The sequence below is a fragment of the Asterias amurensis genome, chromosome 14, assembly GCF_032118995.1.
Source record: "Asterias amurensis chromosome 14, ASM3211899v1".
NCBI lineage: Eukaryota > Metazoa > Echinodermata > Asteroidea > Forcipulatida > Asteriidae > Asterias > Asterias amurensis.
This window is the reverse complement of record NC_092661.1, coordinates 12,056,743-12,079,526: the sequence shown is the minus strand read 5'-3', so window position 1 is coordinate 12,079,526 and position 22,784 is coordinate 12,056,743. Positions and strand designations below refer to the sequence as shown.

The 22,784-nt window shown below is 39.6% G+C and overlaps 1 protein-coding gene across 8 annotated transcripts in view; it reads left to right on the top strand.

Annotated features, from left to right (window-relative positions):
- LOC139947467 (phosphatidylinositol-binding clathrin assembly protein LAP-like) overlaps nucleotides 1-22,784 on the top strand; it is a 56,455-nt gene continuing 33,671 nt past the window's right edge. For 7 of the 8 annotated variants that reach the window (XM_071945384.1, XM_071945386.1, XM_071945390.1 and 4 more), the window contains exons 1-4: nucleotides 1-275; nucleotides 16,857-16,999; nucleotides 18,068-18,143; nucleotides 20,657-20,759. In XM_071945384.1, coding sequence (XP_071801485.1) covers nucleotides 146-275; nucleotides 16,857-16,999; nucleotides 18,068-18,143; nucleotides 20,657-20,759 — 452 coding nt within the window. In that variant the 5' untranslated portion in view covers nucleotides 1-145. Of the gene's footprint in view, nucleotides 276-7,762; nucleotides 9,177-16,856; nucleotides 17,000-18,067; nucleotides 18,144-20,656; nucleotides 20,760-22,784 lie in introns of those variants that run through there. The other variant, XM_071945388.1, reaches the window with a different exon arrangement.

The following is a 22,784-nucleotide window of genomic DNA, read 5'->3' as shown; positions in this document are numbered from 1 at the left end:
GCCTCCAGGCAGCCATTTTGAATAACTGCGGTCAAAGTGGGCCGAGTCGGAACCCCGTTTCGTCGGCGATTTCTAGTTGTTAACACGGTGTTTCTTCACCCAAATCTTGGTTAACGGTCGGAAACTTTGTCACATTTCTTTCAGCATGTCTGGACAGAGTGTTTTTGACCGTGTCACGGCGGCCAAGCACACGATAACCGGCTCCGACTTGGCGAAGTCCGTCTGCAAGGCGACTACCGCAGAAGTGATGGGCCCGAAGAAGAAGCATTTGGACTGTAAGTTGGGTTCCTCAATTCACGGTCAGAACTTGGCTCTGACCGTCGCAATTTATGTCAAATTTGTTCATTTGTGCTGTAAAAACTATGTTGGGAAGCAGGCCAAATCTAAAAGCGAGCAATTTACTTATCTGTTAGTTATGTCGGACGCCCAAAATACAAACAAATGAGTAGAAATTAGGGAGAAAACGCTCACGTACGATTCTCTTTTTGTTGGACTTGGTAGTTGGTCTACCTCCATGGATACACTACAGTCTGACAGTACACTGTACAGCTACGGTAGTCAATACAGATAAACTGTTGACATGTTTGATGTTAAAACATGGTTAACCTAAAAATTACTATTCATATTGACTTATGGTCCCTTGACTATTGTTCTTGAGAACATTTTAATTCATCCAAAATAGTGTATACAAATTACAAGGAAGAGGGGGGCTGGGTGGGGGTGGTTGTGTAAGTAGTATTGGATGAAGATATTTATTTGTTCCTGATCATTGTTTACACATCTGTGAACTGTGTGTGTCCTGTTTTAAAAATGTATCTTGAATTGAAGTTGTTACATTACATGTTGTGTAATCATTACCGTACTAAAGTCTCTAAAGAATGTGACCCTCCTCCATCATCCCTACGACACGTTCGTAGACTGCAGGGTTTACAAACGAACCGTATGATGTACTGCACATTTGGTAAATTTGTCGGCAATGAGCACACCTACCTACACCCAGCTGGTATGGGGTGCTCAGCTGTCAATGGTATTAAAAAGGAATAGCCGCGCCCCAGTTTACTGCACCTTGGGTCTACACATGCACAATTATTATTAAATGCACGCACTCTAGTAGTACTGTGATAAAATTGTTACGATGTTTGTTTTCACCGGCTTGGAAAACAAACAGTGCTCTTTCACATGCTCATTTAGGAGAAAAATTGAATTTGAAAAAAAAAGGGAACTTGATGCAAAATTCAATGGTTGACTTCTATCTTTGACAATAATATGAGCTGTAATTGATGTAAGTTGAAGGAATCACATTTTTGCTGACTGATATGACTCATATTATGAGTGGAAATATTTGATGGGAGTGTAGGCCTACGTACATGTAGGTGACGTCACCATTCAAATATCTGCCCTACTGTACAACATGGCGTCTGTGCGCGTGCATGTGCTGAATAAATCAAACGGGGAATGCTGCGTGATGCGTGCTTCATTTGTGTACGTGTATGGACGCGCATACCGTTTGACCTACAAGATGGCAACTTTTATAGCGAAAAAAGGGTTATTCAATACGGTCTAAAGGCTACCTTTGGTAATATCTCCACAAAACATTACCATAAAAACTCAGAGCACCGGAAATTTTTTATTTTTTAGTTTATAAAACATTGTTAGAAACCTACAAATTTGAATCACCCTAAAATTTGAATCTGAGAGAACTACAGGCATGAAACAACAGGATTTTTTTAAAACTGTGTGGCATTCTTGGACCACACAGTGAGTATTGCATACATCTGGTCCTAAATGTACAATGTATACTACGTACATGTATAATGAGGCACGCTAAATTGAAACAAGGTCCTCAGTAGTGCTGGGCGAATAGTGAAATTTTGGTATTCGGATACCGCTGGCCAACTATCCGAAATTAACCGGATGTTCGAATAGTTTTTTCGCCGCTAGAGGGCGCTCTTAAAAAAAAATATATATATAATAATATATATATAAAAATTTACGAAAATATATATAAAAATTGCCGCTTTTCGTTTGTGAATGAGATCTTATGGGCGGATTGATATTAGTTTTAGACAGTGTCACTCGGTTCATTCATAAAAATAACCGGAACTAATTTAAAGATGGCGATTAGCTTTTTCTTTTGATCGTGATTGACTCTACGTGAAGGAAAACTTTCGTAATCTTTGAACAAATTAGGTCAGAAATGTCATTGTTTTAACTCTTCAAGGAGGTGAGCATAGTTAAATAATTAATTTATGCTGTCGTAATAGAAGTTTCATAAGGATTCAGACAAAACATTCCTATCAGTTGTCGCCCGAGATCCGCGAATATTCGGATATTAAAGAATATCCGGTTACTTGGTTGTAATTACAAAACTATCCGGTTTATAAAAAGGTATTTGCGCCCATTGCGGATATCCGGTTAAGAAAAAAAAAGGCATTCGCGGTTACGGATAGGAAAACCTATTCGCCATGAACCGGATATTCGAATAATTCGCCCAGGCCTAGTCCTCAGAATGTTTTTACTTGGTGTTTATCGTGGTTGTAAAAGCTCTTCTGTCCAATCTGGGCACTCTAAATGGTTTTATCTAGATTTTATTGGGTGAATATGATCTCTCGCCTCCCCCACAAACAAACAAACAAAACAATAGTGTTTATATTTGTTTTAAAGGAACACGTTGCCTTGGATCGGTCGAGTTGGTCTTTGAAAAGCGTTTGTAACCGTTTTTTTATAAAATGCATATGGGTAGAAAGATGTTGTAAAAGTAGAATACAATGATCCACACAAACATGCCTCAAAATTGCGTGGTTTTCCTTTTACCTTGTCGACTAACACGTCGGCCATTTATGGGGGTCAAAATTTTGACTCCCATAAATGGCCGACCATGTTAGTTCGCACAGTAGAAGGAAAACCACGCAATTTCGAGGCAAACTTGTGTGGATCATTGTATTCTACTTTTAAAACATCTTTCCAACCATATGCATTTTATAAAAAACGGTTACAAACGCTTTTGTTTTGACCAACTCGTCCGATCCAAGGCAACGTGTTCCCTTAATGTATCGGCTCGCAAATCACACTTATCAACCTTTTTTATGCTAGCTTGTCGAGTTGTGAATGGTGAGGAGAACCCTTATACAAGCTAGTGCACTAAACTGAACTTATTTACCACAATAACATAGTTGCACCCGCACTTCCTGTGTAGGAATGTAGAAATCCCATATTTCCAGCTGCTTTTAATTACATTTAGAGGTCAAACATAAAACATTTACCATTGCATGTAAGTGAATCATTCGTCATTACAGTGTACAACTGTATGTACAACACACCTGTAGACGCTGTACACATGTATTAAATGTATTAAATGTATGGTACATAAATCTGATGTACTACCTATAGTAGTACATGTAACTCATTAAATTACGTGAAATTAATCATCACGGTGACTCATTCAGAGTGGGTGTTGAAAATTCCCAACGGCTGATTGTATGTATCTTGACAATATAAGTTAAATACGAGTTTGGCTTCCTGAGTTCCATACACAGTACAAGTAAACAATGTGTGTCTCAGTTGCCAAAGTGAATTCCTTCCCAACTATGTAATTGAGGTCACAGTTGGGTGACCGTTACAGCTATTGTACATAGGCCTAATAGTATTATGACAGATTTGGATTTTAACCTTACGTTTTTAAAAGAACGTTTACACTTTGGTATCAACACTTGTCTTAGCCATGTCATCAGTTGCCCTGGGGCGGATTGCAATAAAACGGTCTTAGTCAGCAGTCTAAAGACCAGTCCGTTATAGCTGGCTATCTGCCTTAGACGGTCTTAGCTTAGTCAGTCATTAAGCCTGTTGCAATAAGCCGGTCTTAGATAAGTCGGCGAAAAGTAATGCAATACGAACAAATGTCCCATAATACTTAGCACTTCTGCAGGCACTGGCGGTATGGCATTGTTCTTAACGCGTTTGTTTGAATCATGGGATATCCAATCTGTGAGTTGTATGATCTTTTTACTCTTGTGAACATTATACATTTACGATACAATGTATCGTCATCAAAATGCCTCTCATGGGTGTAATCTATTTATAAAATAAAATCTCAGCATAGAGCTCTTTGTATCAAATCATCTACAACGAACAAATGCAGCGCCATCTTTAAAAACCAAAACAAAGACCGATTATAGCCAGCTCAGAGCAGGCTTAAGATTTAAGACTGGCTATAATTATAGACCGCGCTATTGCAATCGGTCTATAGATAAAGACTTTCTAAGCGCGTTTCAAGTTTGCCGGCTATAGCGCATAGTCCGGTTTAAGACCGCTTGGTGCAATCCGCCCCTGGTCTTGCCTTGGTGCCCCTTCAGTAAAGTTTTCCACAGACTTTGAGATTTTACATTAGGAGTTGCCCATGTCAAAATTTGAAATTCCTTGCCTGCATACATCAATTGTTAATTTGATTTGTCGAGTAAGCAACTGAAATGTTTCTTAATTAAATTATTTCAAATTTTGACAGCTGATTGACAGTAAAAAATTAATCATGCTATTTATAATATAATGCTTTAAATCCATTGTCTTAAAGGCGGCGTGCTTGTACAAAATTAAAACAACACCAAACAAACGGATTAAGAAATCACTACGTGCAAGTTCTAATTATATTTTCTTGTCATGGATCAATCACACACACATACATGTAACATGTGTAATGACACACCTACATTAACAATCATAATACATGACACAATTTACAGTGTGTACATAATGTAGAGACTGGTAACTTTTGTTTACAAAAAATAGTGACCTTGTACGTACAGTCCAGTGCCATTCTAGTACAGTAGCAGGCAATACTACTAGTTTTATATGGGAAATTTGACATTCTCATGATTCTGTGTCATGATTTCAATAAAAATTCATATTTGAGTTAATTTAGCTTACGTATTTACATTTAGTTGAGTTATCAGTAAAGCGCTTAGAGATAACTTTTATGTTAGGCGCTATATAAATCACATAATAAATATTGTTAATATTTAGAATAACACCTGAACTTTACTAAATGTAGTTTTGAGATGTGCCCCTTTTCTTCGTACCAAAAGTTTATTGAAATTAGACAGTGCAATTTCCATGAGGTTTTAATTTTTTCTTGATTTGCCATTGGGCTGTATACAAATCATGCCAGCAGGAATGGCAGGAAGTGTAGGCCCTGTGGCCCTCGGTCAATGGACAAGGCCTACGTGTATAGTACCCAAAATATGTTTGCCAATAGAGAGGAAAGAAACAAAGGTTGAGTTTTAAAAATAGGAACAAATACCTACGTATGTATGTAGGGTGACCTCACTCAAACATCCTGTTATTTGCACACTGCTTGTGACCACTTAAATGTTAAATATACTTTACTAACTAGAAAGGAGGGATGAATTCTGTGACATATTATTGTACAGTTTAATGTGTCATTTCTCGGGCAAGGAATAATATTTATCAGCAGGGAATAACATCATCTTAGCAAATTTGCCGAGAGAAAATGTATTATATAGACTAATCATTTTTTGTGTGCACACTGAACTGAATGCTAATTTAAAATAATTAACTTGCAAATGAGGATTTTTTTGAGTAGCAACTGGAACATTTTGTGTAGCATTTTTGCCATGCTACAAATGTACTTGTTATACGTACCTCGGTAACAAACTGTGAAGTTTGATTGGTCGAGAACCAATCATGTGACGCGCAACAAAAACGCATGTTACATGGCTCGACGGGCCGGGTAACATGAAAAGTGATGTACACCGGTGTACATCACCTTGATCGTTCCCAGCGTTGGTCGATTTCCAGCGCTTTGTACGAAACAACCGCGGGTTCGAGGGAATTGTTTCTTGTTTGTCTGCTTATTAAACAATGAATATTTGTTCCATTTTCCCCCTCGGGTGTGCAAAACGCCATGGACCCCGTCACAGCCTGCAACAATTGTATAATGGTATACAAGTACGGTACATGTACATAGAAAACTGTTCACTAAACAGGTACATAAAGCGTTCTTACGCTGGGTACTGCAGCGCTTTATAAGCAAAGAGTTCATTAGGCAAGGCAAAAAATTAAAGACGCTGTAACTGAAAATTTGAATTGGAAAGTTTTAAGATGTTTCTTGAAAAACTTCTAGCGACTGTGCAGAATGAATTTGACATGAGGGAGACAGTTCAAAAGGTACCAAGCATTGGGTGCATAAACTACAAGCGCAAACAAAATATAAAATTACATCGATGACGAAAGGAAAAGTACATTGTAAAACCAGTTAGAGCCCAACTGATTGCCTAAAAGAAAGACAGTCAATAGAGGAGACTCCTCTATAGCCGACACAGTATACCTACATGAATTATTCAAAACAGGGCGGAAGGGAAAAGCAGATTTTGCACAATCACTGAGGAAGAAAAGGGAAAAGCAGATTTTGCACAATCACTGAGGAAGAAAATGATATCTTCACTACCTCCATGGTGCAATGTGTGTTCACACTGCACAGACATGAGAGATTGTAGACCAAACCCACTAAAAACACTACAGGTGTGTACACTGTGTTTTACACTGCTTTTAATTGTTTACGGATTGAAGGTGTGTACACTGTGTTATACACTGATTTTAATTGTTTTGGGCCTACTGATTGACAAAGCTGGATTTGCTAATTATTTGTTTACTGATGGTTCAGTTAATTGTCCTAGAGGTGAATGCATCAATTAAAGAGTGAGCTTAGAAGTCATTCAATGGAACTTGAGGAGTTAAATCTCATCAACTGGCCAGTTTAATTAACAAGTTGTCCTTGCTAATGGCAAGTATGCACAAAACAAATGATATCTGAGATCATAGAACTGCAATATTTTTTGAGGCAAATTATCAATCCGCTTTTTAAGCCCATTGTATACATTGTACAATGTACAACATTATAGTGTGCACACAGTACACATTTCTTTGTACAGTTTAAATGAATAGGCAGCTTCACTTTGTTTACAGTAAGAGTCACCATTAGTCTTAGTTACATGTACCAGTATACAATTGTTACACGCTGCGTTTTGTACACCCGAGGGGGGAAATGGCACCTGAGGGGAACCCTCCTAGGGGGTGTACAAAACCCATGGACCCCAGGCACAGCGTGCAACACTTGTTTTGTTATACCTTTATATAATTGTTATTCCTCTTCTCGAAGTTCTGTCGTCATATTCAAACATTATTACGACGGACTATTCATTGTTTAATTAGCAGACGAACAAGAAACAATTCCCTCAAACCCGCGGCTGTTTCGTACACAGCGCTGGAAATCGACCAACGCTGGGAACGATCAAGGTGATGTACACCGGTGTACATCACTTTTCATATTACCGGCCCGTCGAGCCATGTACAAAATGTAACATGCGTATTTGTTGCACGGCACGTGATTGGTTCTCGACCAATCAAACTTCACAATTTGTACAGAGTTATAACAATACACATTGATGTATCAAACAATCCGTGCCTTTTCCTAGCAGGCAGATACTTTTTTGTAAGTATCACCTTACATGTACCGTATTTTCCTGCGGATAAGACGCTCGGCGGACAAGGCGCAGGACGCTAAAATGACCCAAAAAAATTCAAACGTCAGCAGACAAGGCGCACCGCCGCACAAGGCGCACGTTTAACCGCAAACAAAAGAACACCTGGCGCCACCCGTTGTCGGTACATTGACTCAAAGACGTAATTTAGTGCCTTTGAGAACCTACGTATACCGACCTTTATCCAATCAGCCAACGCTGTATATTGCAAATAACATAAAGTTCGGCCCAATCAGCGGGCAGAAACCATGGTCCACGCACTGTCTGAAGTTAATTTTATTTGCAACATGAACACAATGCCTCCCTGGACACATCCATCCGACGTCCCCACAAACTACGAGGATCCTTGCTGATACAGATACATTGCAACGACAGACGGACGTAGCGTGTGGGTGTAGTAATGTATCCTCCGGCCGGGATGTCGCTGCATGCACATTAATATGCACATGTACACAGTGGATTGCGCTGCTCAATCTCGAGATTGCACAACAGATGTTGGAGACCATGTGGGCACCGTATTGAACGATGTTCGCCGACGGGTTGCGCTAAGCCGTCGCATTTGCGCTGCCTGGAAATGCGCCAAAATTCCCACGTGACTGTGCGGATCCCAAGCATGCCCAGACATAGCCTGAACGTATGCAGTCAAATTCCATTGCGGACTTGAGAGCAGTGACTATTGGGCATCTATATCACTGCACGTTCATTGTATCCAAAGGGAATCACTGGATCTAGCGGCAGGGACCTTCCGGATAAAGACAGGGGCGCAGTCTAGCCCACACGTCGAGTCTTGTCTCAATGCGTTTATTGCTGGTTCACGTATTTTTTACCAATAGAGAGCGTTTAACCTCACGCTATTATACAATGTTCCAAAACGCCCTCTAGCGTTCAATGTTTCTTGTATTTATTGTCACACTCACAGTAACAACGACTATAGGCGTGATATCTGCTTTTGTGTTGCGTGATTAAATTTACAGACCTCGGAACGGTTGCGTTTTGGGGCTAATTTTCTGTGTCGTTTTGAGAGATTTTCGAGTCTGAACTTGGACATCGTTGATTTTACAGGCAAGTTTCATGCAAGGGCAACCATGATTTTAACAACCGTTCCTACCCGAAGTTTTGAAGCAATAGAATAAAATAAACCCTCAAAGTTTACCACACAATAGCGGTTGGGTGAATGACGTTTGTATGAAGTTATTGACTGTCAATCGTTTTCGGAACGAATACCCGGCCACACAGAAAAACGTTTGTACACTGCCGACGTCTGTTGGACCGAAATTGCGGCATTAATGGAATGAAAGCACGGTCATGGGGTATAAACACGTTGCAGCATTGTTGGAATAGTTGGACCGTCTGGGGGATTGCGGCATTGTTCGAACGAAAATACGGTCACAGTGTCTGAATAGCCTTGTTCGACCGCATTATTGAGTAAGGATTCTTCACACAAAGATCGTTGATTTGAACTGGACATGAAGGTATTTTTTTATTTCACGCAGTGATCATAAAAAAAAATCAATCGTCAGCAGACAAGGCGCACCGAAAGATAAGACGCATCGATGTTTTTGGGGTCTAAAAAGTCAGATAAGACGCGTCTTATCCGCAGGAAAATACGGTAGTCATTAAAAGGTAATATATTTTTGCACTTCGTAAATAGTACAAAAGTTTTATAGTTTGACAACTGAACGATGTTTTGGAGGACGCACCCCCTTCATAACAAAAGTTGATTACAATGATGGCAGTTTCGTAAATGCACACACATACAATTACATGTATGATGAACAAGTTTGTTTGTTTTGTTTATTGAGCTGTGCTGTGTACAATGTACAAAACATGTAAATAAAGCTATCAGGAAGTCCAGGCTCTGAGGCCCTTTTGTGTAATCATGTGATGTGATTTGTAAGATCTGTAGTTACATGTACGTACTAATTTCACAACTGTATTGAAATGTTTCTCGGTACGATCAATCCATTGTACATCTCCGAAGATAGTTTGTATTTCACTTTCGTGTGCTTTTCTCTACAAAACACGCCTGATACTTCGCCTCGAGGCAGTGGAGGCAATTGCCATCCGGCAATTGTTTTGGTGCCCGCTGAAATGTTCCAGTAGAAATGCAGGCCTGGAGTTTCATCTTTGAGCAGGCACTGCCATTTTTCATTTTTTTTCAAGGGGGGCACTTCCATCAGAAAATATTAAAAGTCTTTTGAAAAGACACCAAGGCTGAGACCAGGGGGTCAGAGGTCATGGCTTCCACATATATTTCCAGTCCTCGAAATATACACCAATCTTGAGGTTCTGGGCTTTACTGAGACCCCAAAATTGATTGCCCCAACAAGAACAAAATACTATCACGTACTACTACTACAGACAATGCGAGTTCAATGTACATGTATGCCTGAAATAATGTGCGTACTGATGAGTGATTCCTTCTTTGTACAGTGTGAAGGCATACAGTTTATAGCTTTCTTGTTAAACCTGTCTCACAGCCAAGAAAGGTTTGTCTGTGCCTCATTTTTTTTTTTTTTCTAATAGTCTTGTGAAATTGTAGTACTGTATACATGTAGGCATAGTGCGTACCTGCACGACGCTGCTTTTCGCAGCGCTGTGTAATTTATGCGCTGCAGTATTCCCAATAGGTTTCCCGCCTGCCCGTTGCCCTATAGGGGATGATAACTGATTAGTTAAAGCGCTCACAGAATCCGCTCAACTCCCCAGCCTAATCCAGCTAGATTGCCATGATGTGTACACTTAAGATAATCAGCCTTGATTTGATGTGTTCCATTATTGCTCATTGCTGGCTAAAAATGTTGTAGGTTCTTCCGAACACTAAGACTAATCGTTCAAATTGTCTCGTCATTTTGAGAAATTAATTAAAAAATTAAAGTGAAATGTCTAGTTGTTTAAGAAATAAATCAGAAAATTAAGAGAATGAGATACATGTACAAACATTTTCAAAAAATTACATACCAGACATAATATATGTACAATGTATAGTCTCTAGCAGAGTCTGTCATGTCAAAAGCTGAATGACAAAACATCATGGTGTAACGGGCTTAAACTGGCCAAACAATTCTTTATGGTCTTACAAAATAAATTCTTGTCCGGTAACAATTGTCAGACCCACGTATGTAAACCCTTGTTGATTTTTCTCAGAAATTTGAGTTAGATATTATGAACAAACACTTTAGTATCGTAAATTAATGTCCACTTTCCAGCAGTGCAGATCCATAAACCGTTAACACAGTTTATTTTGTGTGTAGCTGGTCCTTGCTCTATGGTTAAGTCAATTTTATAGCCTCCGCCCCCTAATACAAGTAGCTGTCAATAACAATACAAATGAACCCATTATGTCTGCTGCCCATGACACACTTGTTGACCCCCCCTTCATATCTTGGTAACCCAATCCAGGCAGGTCGAGTTTGCATCAACCTCCATGGGGTGATAACGTAACCCTAATAACCCTCACATGAGAGAAGTCTCGCTCAAGAGTCATTGAACAACAGGGGGAAAAAACAGGCAGATATTGCTGTTGATTAATTGCATACGATTATATGGGATCTGCTGAGATTGACATATTATGCTGCACATGTTTGTGGTGGGGGGGGGGGGGGGGTCGAACGTGGTATGCTTTTGACCTCTTGCCAAAGGCACCCCACTTGAATGGCGTCATGCATTCTAAGCAGGGAACGATTGTCTATTTGACATACAGGCAGTGAAACATTTAGTCTGAACAAGTTTTGTGCACATTGAGTGCTAATATTGGGAAACAAACTGATGATCTTTGAGTAGCAACAGGTACGTTTGCGTACCTTTTTGCTCTGCTACACAAGGGAAAATGTTCAATCTAGGGCCTACACACCTGGTACATGCACAGGTAGAAAGTATTTTTGTTGATCACTGCACACCCTGTGTGACTTTGTTTGCCTGATCTGTAGAATTCCAGAAATTCTTTCACGAGACAAAATATAGCCTACATGTACTTTGTCAAACACAATGAGTACATACAAATGTATGATATGGAAGCTGACTACATGTGAGCGTGTACATTACACATGGACTTGTACCAGATCTTGTGGAGACCTGTTGTGAAAAGTGTTTTGACCTTGGCAGTTCCCTGACCAGGTTGTGACTTGTTGTTGTCATTGACCCCAATGCTAATCCTCAACACAGTACATTAAATTCAATGTAACAATCACAGCGGATGTTAGACTCTGCATGGCACACTGAGCATCATTGTTCTTGTCCGGGGGAAGTTGCCAAGCTGGGACTCTGCTAGTGGGAGGAAGGAAGAGCCCCATCTCTGGTTTGTAAGCAGGAAGCCACACTGCCATGGACAGGCTACCACGTACCCTTCCTACATGTCCATGTAAACCGTATGGCTGGCCCCTGGTGGAGGTGAAATAGAAAAGAAGGAAAACACAATCGAGGGCAGTCTACATCCTATAGTTCAATTAAAGACACCATTGAGAAACCATAAGGATGCCTAGAGCAGGCTAGTAAAAAAAGGTTAAAACCAATCCAATCTTGACATAGCAGTGAAAATAACTTTGAGAAGCCCCCCCCCCCCCACCCCGCCCTCTCCACTAGGCAAAACTAGAACCCCCCCTTTCTTGAGGTACAACAGCCTTTGGCCAAGTTATTTTAGGCAAGTTCTTAATATTATTTACCCTACCCCCATAAGGGTCCCTCTACATACACCTGTACCCTGCCAAATGCAACAGAATGCAACACAGTTGAACTGAGAACCATGCCATATGCAACAAAATGCACGTACACAATGTCGTTCTTCCTGGTTTTATGAATCTACTCTGCAGCGGTATAACAAAACTGCAAGACAAGTTCTTATCTCTGACTGAGGTAGTCTGTTAGTCTCCAACATGTACTATGTAATACCCAATCCAATTCAGCTAATGTACTCTACATGTATATTATTATGGCGTCGAATGTAAACAGCAGACAAGTTCTTTGGAACAATTCTACACAGCAAAGTAGATCAGTGTTTGCTCTTGCCCTTCACTTTATCAGTGACTAGTCAGGGGGATCGGTTAGCTTGTTTTTTCACTGCTCTGTCAGATTTCTTTAAAGTTCGTATTCTGTTTTAAATATGGATGCTTTCCAACACTTGACAAGCCAGCCAGACCACTTGATCTACCGGAAATCTCTTTTTTTTTAAATAGCACTTGGCCAGCAGACCACTGAAGGGAAAATGCTGGATATTCCATGTTCGGTGTACCTCATGGTGTTGCCTCAACTCAAACCATGGAGGTACATGTAGCTAGTGCACCTGCATGCTCAAACCAAATTATGAACAATAAGATCTGTCTGATTGATCCTCACATTCAAATTGAGTACAAAATGGTAAAGCAGTATGCATGGTATGGTTCCTTTTCATGAGTTCAGGAAATGGATCACATTCTCATTAGTGTATTCAGGGAGCTTGACTAAAAGTCTAAATAGATGTGGGGAGATTGGAGGTCGATCACAATAGTCCAGAAAGTACTAACTATGCATACATGTAAGTCAGGAGAGGGTGATTTGCTGGTGAAGAAAGCTGTGAAGAGAATGCATCAGTTGTCAACCCACTATGTAAAGTCTCATTTTAAAATTTATATCTTTGATGAGGAGTCAAACTAGTGAACATTTTCAAAGCTCAAACGGTCGCCAAGTGCCAAGGAAATAGTGGGAAAAAACTTCCAGGATGTTTTCATCGGTTTTGAACATCAATACTACAACTAAAATTGTTTTACTCATTTCTCAAAACTGAAGAGCATTTTTGGCAAACTTATTTAAAGGGAAGTTTTCCACTATGTTCATCTTCACATCGTGAAAGTTCCGTGCAAAGTGAAGATTTATATTTTCAATTTGACCAATGCTTACCTTTAAAGGCAGTGGACACTATTGGTAATTACTCAAAATAATTATTAGCTTAAAACCTTACTTGGTAGCGAGCAATGGGGAGAGGTTGATAGTATAAAACATTGTGAGAAACGGCTCCCTCTGAAGTAATGTAGTTTTCGAGAAAGAAGTACTTTTCCACGAATTTGATTTCGAGACCTCAGATTTAGAATTTGAGGTCTCGAAATCAAGCATCTGAAAGCACACAACTTCGTGTGACAAGGGTGTTTTTTCTTTCATTGTTATCTCGCAACTTCAACGACCAATTGAGTTCAAAGTTTCACAGGTTTGTTATTTTATGCATACATATGTTGAGATACATCAAGTGAAAAGACTGGTCTTTGACAATTACCAATAGTGTCCAATGACTTTAAGTTGACATAAAATTAGCATAAACATTAGCGATGAAAATCTTCTCCTAGTGCTTTTTCAAATTCAATTGTTAAAACGTGACTACATTATTTTTTCTTCTCACAATCCTGGTCTTATACACAATATTCTGGTCAGGACAGTTAACATTTTGAGCTACAAGCCATACAGTCTTTCCCTTCAAATTCAAGCCCTGCGTCACACCTAAAGAAATTAAAAATAAATGATGCTAAACAGTTCTTTTTTTCTACATGGCCTTACAGTGACAGTGGGGGAAAACTGAGCTCGCTCCTCAGTGAAATTTTATCACCTCAACGCACCCCCTGTCTATTTATGCTGCGGAAAAATTGTGACAGTAAATTGAGTGAAAGGATCCATTCCATTATGAAGAGGATGGCAATTGTAAAGCTATCCATTTCAAATGTCAAAGAGTTCCCTCACCCCCTGTGTCGTCAGAGCATAGAGAAGGGACCCATAGATTCTATGGTCAGAGGGGCACATATTGTAGGCACCATGCATCACGGGAAATGCGGGTACACAAATGTGCATTAAAGGAAGTGTCTTTGATTGGTAATATTGTATTTCGAAAATTTATGATCGTAAAAATTAACTTGGTGAGAAGCGCTGGAGCAGTTGATGATAGTATAAGTTATTTAGAGAAGGGATTTCAAACAAACTACACTCCCAAAACATAGCTTTTTGAGTTCATTAAAGATAAATTTGATGACAAAATGGACTGACAACTCTTGTCAAGATGAAACTTAGTGGTTTGTAAAAATCAACCTTAGAAGGCTTATTACAAGTAGTTTAGGTCTACATGTAAGTTTTGCGCAAATTGGAAGCGGTCCGAAAACAAATTGGAAAATGGGGAAGACTTGGCGGTCTATTCCAAGCAACTGGAGTTTCATCTTTGAGAAGAGAGAGAGAAGCAAGGCCATTTTCATTTGGTATTATGGGAAATTGTTGAAGGGGCACCATGGCAAAGCTCAGGGCAATGAAGGCCATGATTTCCAGGCTTGAAGCAATATCCTCTGATTATCGTACATGTTCAACATTAACACTATTTCCCTGCTAGTATGCAAGTGCTAATCTAAAATTTCTCGTTTAGTGAGTGCATTTGTTTAACTAATACATGTAGTGTAATCATTAAAGACACGCTAGAGTAAGGATTGATGTATTTGAGTACATGGATACGTGTACACACACGCACGCATGGATTGTCAATTTACGAATGTCCAATTACATGTGTACAGGACAACCCTGATGAGTCACAATCCTGTACAATGGTCACCAGGGCATCATTAGAGATTAACCACTCCAGCCCAGGCTGAAGGCTGAATAACTGCAACACTTACGTCATCAGTCTGTAGTTTCAGAGTGCTGTAATGTGCAACGGCAGCGAATGAGTTTCCAATATTAATAGCAGAACTGCCAACCCTCCCTGATTCTGCAGAAAATGCCATAAAAAAAAACTAATCTTTTCGATGTTCTGATGAATAATTTGACAATCTCCCCTGATTATGGAATTCTCTTTTCTATTCAGAAATCTCCCATGGTTGAATGTTTATGCAATTTTAAATACACATCATGCATGATCTACAATGTACCTGATTGATAGTAACAAAAATCTCCATGGTTGCCAGATGCAAAAGTTGGCAGCTACGTATGTAGCTCTGTCATACACGAATGCATGTCATGTGAGCTTGTGTTCATTATACAGCCGACAGTCGAAATGTATGTGCGGGAAGTGTGTATTGATTCTATTACAGTTGAAGCTCCTTGTGTATATGTACACACAGTACATGTACGTGTACACGTAGGCCCTACTGGTATAATGGTTGAAGTAATCTACCATTGGCAGAAATCAAAATTTGAATAAATTTGTATAAGTACATTGAGACAAAACATCCACCCCATTTCAATACGAGCAGCGCTGCATTTAGAATAAACGGTTGGGTCAAAATTAACACTGGACTGCAGGCCCGAGGCTGGTGATTTTAGTTTGGAGCGAGTAAACTTGGGACAGGACAAGTCCAGTCGTCGTGTCAAATTTTGTACTTATAAATACGAGGAGAATCAGGCATTTTATTTCGGCACAATTTTGTAAAGGCAGGGGCCATTTTTTTTTTTTTTTGATACAGCACTTTACACACCAAGTGATCTGAATTACCCCATTGTTTCCAATCCTGTAGTTATGCATTTCCGGTAATGCACAATAGTATTATCTGAGAGGTTCTGATCAAATCAAATCTTATCTGTGGTCTGGGAGGGCACATTGCTTTGATGCCCGTTTTTGTTTACTTTTGCCTTACCCTTGATGGCCCCTGCTAACAAAGAGTTAAATAAATAAATCTCTCCTTTGTGGACTTGGGGAAATAACTGATTTTTAACCAAATAACTAAAGAGCTGTATTGCTCTGTATTGTTCTGTCCTCCCAGATTTACTCATTATGCGTTGTCCACCCACATCAAATCTCATCCCTACTTTGTAGGTTTAAAAAATCACTGATTTTTAATCTACATGTAGCAACTTATGAGCTACTGCTCTATATTTTTTTATAACACCCCTTACAAATATTCTGCCTTTTCATTGATTTAGAGCGTGTCACATGATATGTGTTAGTTTTACTAAAACCGGCGGCCGTGTGATAGTGCATCGTTTGCCGTGTGATAGTCCCAAGACTATCGCACGGCGTGCAGTACCCAGACGCTTTTACCCACTTGAACCCAATCAGTTGGGCATCTGTGTATCTGAAACACTCGCACGAACTTTACGTGTCTGAGGATGAAATAGTCTGTTGGGGTGTTATAAAACAAATATTGACTGAAAATAGAATGCTCCAGGGATCACCTCGGGAGTCGTAATTTTAACCATACATGTAGCACTCGAAGCTGTCAATATTTGTACAATGTATACTATCCCCCCAGATTAACTCACTGTACAGTTTCACCGACATCAAATCGCATCTCCACTTTGTGGTTTATGAATTTACAGATTTTTAATCCAGCAAGTTATGAGCAATTTCTCTGTCCGTTTGTCTTCCAGATTTACTCCAGTGCACAATGACCGAGCACATCAACATTCCGGAGCTGGCCGACCTAATTATTGAACGCACCACAAACACCAACTGGGTCATCGTCTACAAAGCTCTCAGCACATGCCACAATCTTATGATATACGGACATGAAGTAAGTGGATCTTAATCAAGTTACACCCCCCCCCCACCTCCTTACCTTAATAATTTATCTACCGGCTTGGGCTGCTTCAGGTGGAAACATTACTACAAAAGTGGATCAATTGACCTGAACTGTTCCTATGGTATGGCCTCCTTTGTTCACCTTATTCACGGTTGAATTAAAAGCGAGGATACCATTACACTTAGTCCCACTTTTGGCTACTAATAGTAATAATACTAAAAGTTGAGACCAATGGAAAACTCACTCTCTGGCAGTGCAGTTAATAAGGATTCTATAAGCTGAAGTAGTAGTCCCAGCTGATAATCTATACCCTCCGCCCAGGTACAGTAATAGTACAATTGTAGTTCAAAGGCAGGACAATTCTTCTCAGAACTGAGAAGTGTCCCGAATAATCTGAAATACTTTCTCTGCGATAGTAGATTATTTATAGCGAGACAGCTCCCTAAAACAACAAACTCTACCTGGCAAGTAGATACATACACAATAATACTACAAACCAAAATATTAAATACTAATAGTCTAATTATCATAACACATGGGTACATGTATACCGTTAAAGGCAGTGGACACTACAAACATTGTGAAAAACGGCTCCCTCTGAAGTGCCATAGTTTTCAAGAACGATGTAATTTTCCACGAATTTGATTTCGAGACCTCAGATTTAGAACTTGAGGTCTCGAAATCAACCATCTAAATGCACACAACTTTGTGTGACAAGGGTGTTTTTTCTTTCATTATTATCTCGCAAGTTCGATGATCAATTGAGCTCAAATTTTCACAGGTTTGTTAATTTATGCTTATGTTGAGATACAAACTGTGAAGGCTAGTCTTTGACAATTACCAATAGTGTCCACTGCCTTTAACAGGCCTTAAACTTCGCTCTTGAAGGGGCACAGCAATTTTCCTCTGGTAAAGGGCACTGCTACAATGTACACGTACATGTATGAGGATATCTAGTTTGTCTTGGAATTTTACGAAAGGCACCACAGCAACAAAAAAAAAAAGCACTTGTACATTCATTTTCTTACTATTTTCCTCCCCCCCCCTCCCCACTTGCAGAGATTTATACAGTATTTGGCAACAAGGACGGTAGTCTTCAGTTTGGAAGCTTTTATGGACAAAGCAAATGTTCAAGGTGGGTTCAGATTTTTTGTTAAGGAACACGCACGCCTTGGGAGGCTTTTGATTTCACAGGTTTAGGTCAGAAATCCATTTTCCCCAAAAAATGTGTAAAAGCACTTATGATGTGTGTTCCTTGGCGAGTTTTAAATTTTGTAAAGGATTTTGCACTGTTAATATTTTTAATGACATAGGATTCGAACTGCCTCTAGCTACCGGGCAATTACGGTAGTCTAGTTGGTAAGACACTGCTCTAGAATTGCAAGGGTCATGGGTTCGAATCCCACCCGAGTAACATGGCTGTGATATTTTTTTCACAGGACTCGGGGGAAGTACTGAGTATACAGTGCTAACACACGTCGGTGTATTGGTAAAAAAAAAAAATTCTTTATCCCGATGCAAATTTAACAATTGTTAAAATATTTTTAATCTTTGTAAGAAATAATACCTGCAAAATCACATTCAGGGGGAAACATCATGCCTTGAACTTCACTCTTGAAGGGGCACATCAATATTCCTCTGATAAGGGGCAACTCTTTGAGAAAAAATACATTTGTACTTAAGAACCTTGCAGAATCACTGCAGCAAAAAGCACAGGGCACCATTGCCCCTGCTGGTGGTTATTTCGGCCTGGATGTGTTCAGCCAATTAATTCCCAAGTGCTACATTAGTCCCTCATTTAAATCAATTTTTATCACTTGTTAAAATGAATACACACCATCGCATAAACACCCACTACCCTAACATACAGCAGCCCTGCTTGTCATATTTTATGATTGATCGTTCCATCACCGAGTGTGTACACGTACGAATGTAAAGCTGTCTCTGTACAGCGCCAGAGGTGCCCAATCCTCCTTGTAAACGATACTGAAAAATATTCCATGCGTGCTTGTCTCGGCCTTGCTCCATTTGCCATGAATTTCTAGATCAGGTGGCTGTGTGTGTGTACACAGTGGATTGAGCAGTCATTCTACACTGAGCAATGTACGCTGATCGTAGAGTCGTTGGGGGGTGCATGATTTCATTAGCACAAACCTACCACCCCTCCTTCCTTTGACATTTTCACCTGTGTAGTGTTTTGTTGAAAGGAAGAGGGGTCAATGTTTCATGATTAAGAAATGAGTCGGGTATCACATTTAGGCATTGGGTTTCATGTGTTTAAATTTATAAATTTGACTTGATGGAATAATGGCTTTTTGCATATGAGCACAAGTAGGCCTACCTTAGGTCATTAGCTCTAGTGTTGGAGGGTTGTTGCATTAAAGGAACACGTTGCCTTGGATCAGACGAGTTGGTCTATAAAAAGCGTTTTTAACCGTTAGTTATAAAATGCATATGGTTGGAAAGATGTTTTAAAAGTAGAATACAATGATCCACACAAACATGCCTCGAAATTGCGTGGGTTTCCTTTTACTTTGCGAACTAACACGGTCGGCCATTTATGGGAGCCAAAAAATTGACTCCCATAAATGGCCGACCGTGCTAGTCCACGAGGTAAAAGGAAAACCGTGCAATTTCGAGGCATGTTTGTGTGGATCATTGTATTCTACTTTTACAACATCTTTCTAACCATGCATTTTATAACAAACGGTGACAAACGCTTTTCAAAGACCAACTCGACCGATCCAAGGCAACGTGTTCCTTTAAGTATCACAGGGCTCACATTCATGAGTACGCTTTGTGTTCTGAAGACATGAAATGGACAACAGATAAATACTATGTGACTCTTTGCAGATCTTGTATTCAACAAACTCAAGTACTTTTTATTCATCATTGACACAGCTGTTGTTGATTGATATAATATTGAAATTTGCTGCTACTGCTAATGCTAGATCAGTGGTTTTTAAACTGATGTTCATAAAATGGACACAAACAAAATATAAACATGATTGTGTCTGTGCACATACCCCTTTAAACTCGACCCCTTTTTGGCAATTTTGCATCGTGTGCTCAGGTTATTTATCAAAGCGACTGGTGTATTTCTCATATGAAGCTTAAATATATCAGTATGTATTAATGTATGTCTATTATTAATATTACATTTGTAATTTTCAGCCCCACAAGGTTAAGGAAAACAATTAGCGACCATTTTTACATTTCATCCTTTATTTAGTGTTGCGCTGAATTTGGGCCATTGGTACCTAATAAAGAGCTTATAATTTGGAAATCTGGATTTTTGTTAAGTTTTAGTACCTTTGCTGAATTGTATAATTTGTTCCTCAGCATTTCACACATTGTACCATCTGGTACAGACATTCTTTAAAGCCCAAACATTGTGAGTGGATACATTACACTGTTTTGTACACAGAGTTTCAAACCACTCACAGTCCAGGTCAAATAGCCATTTACACACACACACAGATTGGATCTGTCAAGACACGTTAAATAATGTCCTAAATACCCCCAAACCTAAAGTGTGAATTACCGGCCCCTTGAAAAAAAACCTGGAATTCCCTGCACAAATGTAATTAGGTTTCTCACAGTTTGTCCAGCCCATTTTTATGTGTCTGTTTTCTCCTCCCCCCTCAGGTTATGACATGTCAACGTATATCAGACGCTACTCCAAATATCTCAACCAGAAAGCGCTGTCGTACAGAACTGTGGCGTTCGATTTCTGCAGAGTTAAGAGAGGGTATGTTTATTTAGCCTAGATGTATGTTAGTTAATACGGGACAAACTTTAATGCTGACCTGTAGGCGTGTGGTTTCTTAGAATTCTTTCTTTCTCAAAACCTCCCTGAGCCTCCAAAATTTCGTCTTGAAAACTTTTTTTTTTTTTTTTTAACCAGTCACCAAAAGGTGAAGGAAGTACAGTCCACATTGTGTTCCAACATGCTTATAATGCAAATTAAACATAGTTATTACATAGATACATTCAATAACTACATGAATGTTTAATTTGAATAAGCCACTTCGGAATGTCAGCGGCGCACATCTGTTACTGCTGACAACGGGGTTTGTCTATCTCCCGTAACCTTTTGACAATACCCGCTGGTATTGTCAAAAGGTTATTGGAGATAGACAACATGCGTTTTTATTATTACCAATACACAATGCACACTGACGTACATTATACACATTCTTGAGTCTTGGTAAACAAATTCTCTTTAAAGGCAGTTTAACTTTAGCCACGGGCCATCTCGGTGGTGTAGTGGTTCGACATCTGCTCTAGAATGGAAAAGGTCGTGGGTTCAAATCCCACCGGACCCAAATGTTTGAACTTTGGTCTGAGCACACTGAGAAGAAACAGAATGTATTTTACTTGGTTGTTGTCCGATTGGTTTTCTAATCCATGCTGTGCAATCTGGAGCATTCTAAATGATTTTAATTTTATGAATGTTGTGAATTTTATCTGAAGTTTATAATACCAACTATCGGTTCTGCAGAAAGAAAAAAAATTCAATCTGAAAACAAATATCATTTGTAGCCCCCACAAATCACTGTTACTTTTACTTTGTTTTGATTTCCGCAAACAATAATATAAGCCAAAGATTATGTTCACAAAATAAGTATCAAAAGATTTAAGGAAGTTTCTTGTTAAAATGGTAAATTAATCAAAATTTAATTGAGCAATTTGAAGCGGAATGGGGTACAGTTGTAGCAAACAGTTTTTATGGAATTGGTTTGCATGACAATTGTGTTTGCAGTGTGCAGGCAATTCCAAAAGTGTCATCGGGGATTAATTTCTGAATTGGGAATTCCTAAGTGAGCATCACTCGCGAAAGAGTCCAAGGCCTTGTGTTGAGTACATGGCTTGTAAGGACCCATAGCAGAGCTGCTAATCCTCCCTAATTCTGCAGACAGTTTTCCGAAAACAAACCAATCTGTCCATGTTCAGATGAACAAATTTGAAAAAATCTCCCTGACTATGGAAACCTTGTCCCTTCCCTATTATTATGAATGTAATTCTAGATCATCTCTGTTCGTTGTACAAAATCTCCCTGATTGCTAGATGCAAATGTTGACAGCTCTGCCGTCGGCAGACGTGTTCCTACAGTACTAGGGTACTGTGTCTGTACGAGCCTGAACGTCTGACGTCATTCTTCGAGGCTCGTGAATAAGGCCAGAGACCGGCCTCAAAAATTGCAAAACCGGCGTGTAGTTTTACCTTTGACCTTGGTTACTTCACATATAGATACGCAGTCAAATTCCATTGCGGACTTGAGAGCAGTGACTATTTGGGCATCTATGTCACTGCACGTATCCAATGATATCATTGTATCCAATGGAATCACTGGATTCTAGCGGCAGCGATCTGTCTTTATCCTTGCGGATAAAGACAGGGGCCCAGTCTATGACTGTACATGTACATGAATTATCACTCTCATAGCGTACATTAGCAGGGGGTCCATGAACATGATATTTGTCTTGGGTTTCGCTCACTCCGCCCCCCCCCCTCTCCCTCTCCCTCTCTCTCTCGCTCTGCGTTTTTACCCCTCAGGGGTTTTGAATATCAATTGAGGAAATTGAAAGTTCTGGATTGCATGTCCTATTTTTAAACCTGACCCGTGTTCTTATTGTTGTTGTTGATAATTGATACACTGTCTGCGCTAACAGCGTTGGTGTTTTCACAGAAATCAATGGGGCGGGTATAATGATGGCTTGTGCAGACAAATGCGATTGCCATACAGTGTTAGTATATGTATAGGATGGGTGAC